The sequence below is a fragment of the Chlamydotis macqueenii genome, chromosome 1 (assembly GCF_036417535.1).
Source record: "Chlamydotis macqueenii isolate bChlMac1 chromosome 1, bChlMac1.mat, whole genome shotgun sequence".
Taxonomy (NCBI): Eukaryota; Metazoa; Chordata; class Aves; order Otidiformes; family Otididae; genus Chlamydotis; species Chlamydotis macqueenii.
Genome location: NC_141556.1, coordinates 88,626,455 through 88,631,924, shown reverse-complemented (window position 1 = coordinate 88,631,924; position 5,470 = coordinate 88,626,455). Strand labels below are relative to the sequence as shown.

Here is a 5,470-nt window from a genome sequence, read left to right as displayed (position 1 = left end):
CAACACTAGCAGTCAGGAGGAGAGTCAAACGAGCTTTGTCATCTGGTTGGCAAAAACAGAGACAAGAAGGGTCTCATTCATTCTTGCAAAATCTTTTGTTTCAAAGGTGGTTTGCAGCAGCAGCCAGGCTGTGTTCAGAGCCTGCCATAGGGTGGCCCAGAAGGAGTGGATGACGCAGGAGGTCTGCACAGGAGTCCAGTTCGTCACCGCAGCATTTCTCACAGCGCGCAGCAGTTCCTGTCAGAAGGAAAAAAAACAGTCGCTGATTTCTGTCAAGTGCTTTGACTGCAGTATTTCTCTCTTTGTCCTGCACAGCTTTATGCAAGGTCTAGACACTTACTATTGGTGTCTCAGGCTTTTGCTGAAGGATGGTGTTTTAAAGTTAGAGACATGCCTGTTATAAAATGAAGAAAATGCACAAAATCACCTCTAGAGGAGTGAAACCCACAAATTGCAATGCACATGCTTGAGTGTCAGAGAATACACCTCTCTGAAAGGCACTTAGTTATTCTCTTACCCGTTTAAATAAGTGACATCTCTCAGAAAAGACTCCCTGTGGGAAACTTGATCCTTTGGGAGGGAGTATGAGTTAGTGATTAGAGATGAAATGCAAAGGTGTTTTCAGCATAGTGGCTGACTGCTCGATTTTCTAATACAGTACATTACATTGTTAATGGAAATGTAGCTTTGCACCTTCTGTTTTTCTCCCAATAGAATTAATTTCAGTAGTATTTGCATGCCAAGCATGCATACTCACAGCTGTGAGCTCCAGGAAGAGGCGGAAGGCACAGCTTGGACCTGCACAGATAAGATCACAAAGAGTCTGCAACATGGCTGGGAGCTGAACCTGATGCCTCTGCCAAGTGACTTCACCACAAGACCATCTTTGCTCCTGCCCACAGGAACTGGCCCACATCACTACAGACAGACCTCAGGAGCCAGCAGATTGGAGGCAAAGCATCTGGCTGTTTCAAAGTCCTTTGGGAAATGCACAGGATTAGGAGTTTTTTGTTCCACTCTGTGATGCAGCAAAGAGTGGGAAAACACCCACCATTTCCCACAGAGCAGCTATCCCTTCCCAGTATGATAATCCAACCTGCACCCCTGTTCCTCCCAGGAACCTCTCCATTTCAAGGCTGCATGTGTCATTTATTAAGAAATAAGAGGGAGCAAGGAGGAACAGCTTTTAACGCAGGCCATGCATGGGCAGGGAAATGTAGACTTCTGAGTGTCTGGGAACCCTCAGAGATGAAAGTACCACAGGAGTGCCACATGGCAGTGCCGCTGGTATACCTACCATGCTGCTAAAGTAGCTCTCCACACACCCCTCCAGAGCTCACTGAATCCAATGGTCGCAAAATGGGAAAGTAAAGGGAGTAAATTGTTCCATGCAACAGGAGCCACCATCCCAAGCTGAAAGCCCTGAGAAACAAAGCAGCAGGGCACGTAAGCAGAACTTCCTTGGGAGCTGACTGCAAACAAAGCGGCTTGGGTTTCACTTAGATTTGCAGCTGTGTGTTTGTGAAGAAAATGAGGGTGGAAAAGCTGGAGAAACACCGGGAGACAGTTTCTGAGAGGACTGCAGGCTTGTACTTGAGAGAGGGAAAAGTACCTCCTGCTGTGCTGGTGTGCTCAAGGTACAAAAACTACAGGAACATCCAACTTGTATTTCATCCTGCTGGAAGCAAGTTGCAAAGCCCCAGCTCTTAATTAGCTGCTCAGACCAAAAGGAGATAATCCATTTTCCAAGTGCATAGGTAAAAGACGACTAAAATCATAAGATGCAGGGCAAAGCTTCTGCTCTCTTATTGTGGTGCCAAAGCACAGCATCTTAAATAAAATCAGCAATATTATTTTGTGTGTGCTTAGGAGCAAACTGTTATCCTGGTATAAATAAGGCCATAAATATATACATATACAGCCATTAACTTACTTGGTTCCAATCAGCATAACTGCTATCATTGTTTTGTATACTGAAAGAAGAAAAAACAGCAGAAAACTTCTTTACTGGCAAGTTTGTTTCCAGAAAGACAAATTGCATTTATTTTTCATGTCTCCGGAGCACAAAGGTTTTAATACCGACAAGACCGAAACTTCCTGCAATCGAGACCTTCAGGCCAAAGCTTGCTTTCTTCGCCTTGTCTCAGTCAGCAGAGGGTGATTTGTGATTCTGTCAATAAAAGTCTGTCAGGGCCTTGAGTCACCACAGGGTAATCCTGAAGGTTATCTGCAGGCTTATCCAAGGACCTGGGCCTTGGTTTAAGAACCAGAGAGATAATCTGAAGCTGAAAAATCAATGATGACGGGATTTTGCAACTTCCAGCCTACCCGTGATACATCACTTAGGCAATATTGAACATTTTGTTTAGATGTGCGTAGCGTAGCTTGGGAAGGAGAGCACAGCGATGGCCGCCCTGTTACCCCCTGGACACCCAAGGAATTCAGCAGCACCAACTCCCTCAGCCCTGCCCTGGAGGCCCATTTTTTTTTTCCCCAGAGGGAAGGGGACAAGACGTTTAACCTGCAGGGACCGCTGCCAACACGGCACCCACCGTCCCTTAACGTGACCACCCTCACCCCCTCCCTCTCCCCCACCAGGAGCCATGGCGGAAGAGCGGGAAGGGGGTGGGAAGGGGGTGGGGAGGACGCTGCTCTCGCCGCCGGCCGGCAGGGGGCGCTGCGGGGAGGGCGCTCGCTCCGGCGCCTGCGCGCCGGCAGAGCAGCGCGGCTCCGGGGTGTCCAAGATGGCGGCCGGGCCACCCCCCTCCGCCTCCGAGGCGTACCGGCCCAACCGCTTCGTCTCGCTGCCGGCCGAGCTCGACCCCAGCACCTATGAGGCGTCGCCGGAGAAGCGCCGCGCCGAGGCCGAGCGCATGGCTATTCGCGCCCGGCTTAAGCGGCAGTACCAGCTGCAGCTCAACAACCCCAACCCACCCGCCGTCATCGTGAGTGGGGATGAGCGGCGCCGGGGGGGGGGCGGGGGAGGGGGCGAGAACCGCGGGGCCTGGGTCCGCCTCTCCCGGCGTCCCGAAGCGGGGTTCGGGCCTGGGTCCGGGCGAGCGGGGTGCTGTCCTCCCCGTGACCTTGGTGGCCTTCCCGGCCTGGGCCGGAAGGCAGCCGGGGGCTTTTTCGGCCCCAGTTCCCCGGCGAGGGCAAACGGGGTTGCGCCGAATCGGGTGGGCGGTTGCAGGGCCCCTGGGGCCTCACTGTGGTTTTCTTTCCAACCCAGGAAGACCCTGCCTTGCTCCGCTGGGCCTATGCTAGGACGGAGAACGTCTACCCTACTTTCCGCCCGACACCGAAGACGTCCTTTCTAGGAGTTGTTTTTGCAATAGGTCCTATCCTTTTCTGGGCTGCTGTTTTTAAAGCTGACAGGGTAAGTCTGTTGATGTGGAATGTCAGTGAACACCAAATTGTAAAATGTGGATCTGTCTGGAGACTTAACTGGTGGGATCCTCTTGCACCTGAAAATGATTAATACAATTAAAGTAATGAGGGGAGGAAGGCTGATACTGAGCCTGCTATCTCAGAGCCTCATAACTGGTTGCAAAGTCCTGCTGTGCTAAGAACGCTGTATTGTACCCTAGCATATGGCCCGTCATAGTTTCCCTGATTAAGATACTTTGCTATAATAAAGCTCTGTGCAGCACTGACAGTGTAGGTTAATGATAAGAGACTGTTATTTTCAGCTGTTGACATGCAGCAGCTATGCTTTCTGAAATAAATAGGGAGCTTATGGATGACAAGCATAGCAAAATCTCTGTGAATTGCTTAACCATTCCTTTAATCTGATGAAGCAAATGGGGAGATATACTTATGTTGATTGCAGTGCTTGGCCTCGGCTGGACTTTTAAGATTTCAGAAGGTTTATCTTCTGTTCTGACTCCTGAAATGTGGGTGTCAGAATCTGAGCAATGGTAGATCGTTCTGAAAATACTTAGTTATATACATACATTAGAAAATGCTAGGTGACTGCCAGACAGTGACTGGTGTTGTGGCTATTGTAGAACACTTCTGTTTCCCTCTTTTCGCACAGAAGTGGCATTTTTAGATCAAATCACAAACCATGAAGCACAAACATCAATTAAAATTAATAGAATATAGCAAATGCTGTTTACTGGGATGAATTGAAAATATGAGTTTTAGGACACATGCTAAGCGTGTTGATATAAGTGTTTTTGAGACTTCGGCATCTCTGCAGTGTTTTGTCATGCTGGTTTGGTTTTGTATGTAAAGCTACACTTGGGCTTAGACACTAAGTGTGGCTTAGCATGTGAGTGTTTGAAAATAAACATGTGTGAGTGAAATCTAGACATACTTGCCTGGGAATAGTTAAGCTGAAGTATTTAATATAGTCTCCGGAACAATTTATTTTACTTTATTTGAGTTCTTTTACTCATGTTTGGGGATTTTTCTTTGTTTTCTGGTAGTTTATAAAGCTCAATGACTATTACACTCTCTTCTCTGAAGAGCGTTTGTTGTGTGTGTGTAAAAGCAAAAGATAAATTGCCAAATCTTAAGCAAATCTTCTGGTTTTATCCAACAGAAGGAATCTGGGCAATATCTGCAGTGTCTGTGTACTGTAACAATACCTTCAGAAAGGTACATAACTGCAGAGTGAGATGCAAATGGGCTGAAGGTGAATACGAGCATATTTAGGCAAGTTGCTAGAAGTTTCTCCATAATTTAATCTCCAAACTGGATTATTTCTGCCAGGAGGAGGAGGCAGAAACTGAATGTGTAAATTAACTGTGATGCAAGTAGTTTGGTGAAAAGTACATCACGGGAATTGGTCTCTGCTGGCCTGTGAGAGTGGATAGATGTGCAGAGAGGTCAGTCTGAGCACATTTCACGACTGTTAGCCGAGTTTGTGCTTATAGAATCACTTAGGTTGGAAAATACCCTGAAGATCGTATGTGATGCTGTCTTCCCGTAGTCTGTGCTGAAATACTAGGGCTGCTTTTCTCTCATCCCAGGCTCATTGAAACTTCTTCTCTAATAGGGTAACAATGAATGTTCTCTTTCTTCCACAGGACCGTAAAGAGAAGCTTATCAAAGAAGGTAAATACGAGCGGCCGTTCAGTGTATTTTAAGTTCCTGGAACTGCAGTGCTGTTCATGGGATATAAGGAAAATAAAATGTATTGTGTGCTGACGTTTCTCCTTTGTAAGAATAAATCTTAATTGCTTGGTGATTGTCTTGCATCTTTAACAATTATGGAAAGTGTAAAAATGCAGGATCTTTGTATCTAACACAGATTGAGAGAGAGAGGGTATCCTGAACTCAACCAGTGTACTCCTTTGGTCTACACGCAGAGGCTCCTTTTAAACTGTGGAAGTTCCTCCTGTTAGAGCCGCACAGGCTGAAGTTTAAAGTTAGTAGCAGGCTGAAACATTAAGCAAGCCCAAAGCAGTTTCCTAAAGAACTACTGCTTCCCTACTAGGTGTTTCTTGCTGGCATCAGTTTGACT

At 47.1% G+C, this 5,470-nt stretch overlaps 1 protein-coding gene across 1 annotated transcript; it reads left to right on the top strand.

Moving 5' to 3' along the window:
- The first annotated feature begins 2,702 nt into the window (after positions 1 to 2,702).
- NDUFB4 (NADH:ubiquinone oxidoreductase subunit B4) lies at positions 2,703 to 5,194 on the top strand. The gene is made up of 3 exons (XM_086768701.1): positions 2,703 to 2,945; positions 3,230 to 3,376; positions 5,034 to 5,194. The coding sequence occupies exons 1-3, from the start codon at positions 2,745 to 2,747 to the stop codon at positions 5,091 to 5,093; spliced, it is 408 nt and encodes a 135-aa protein (XP_086624827.1). The 5' UTR covers positions 2,703 to 2,744; the 3' UTR covers positions 5,094 to 5,194.
- The last annotated feature ends 276 nt before the right edge of the window (positions 5,195 to 5,470 follow it).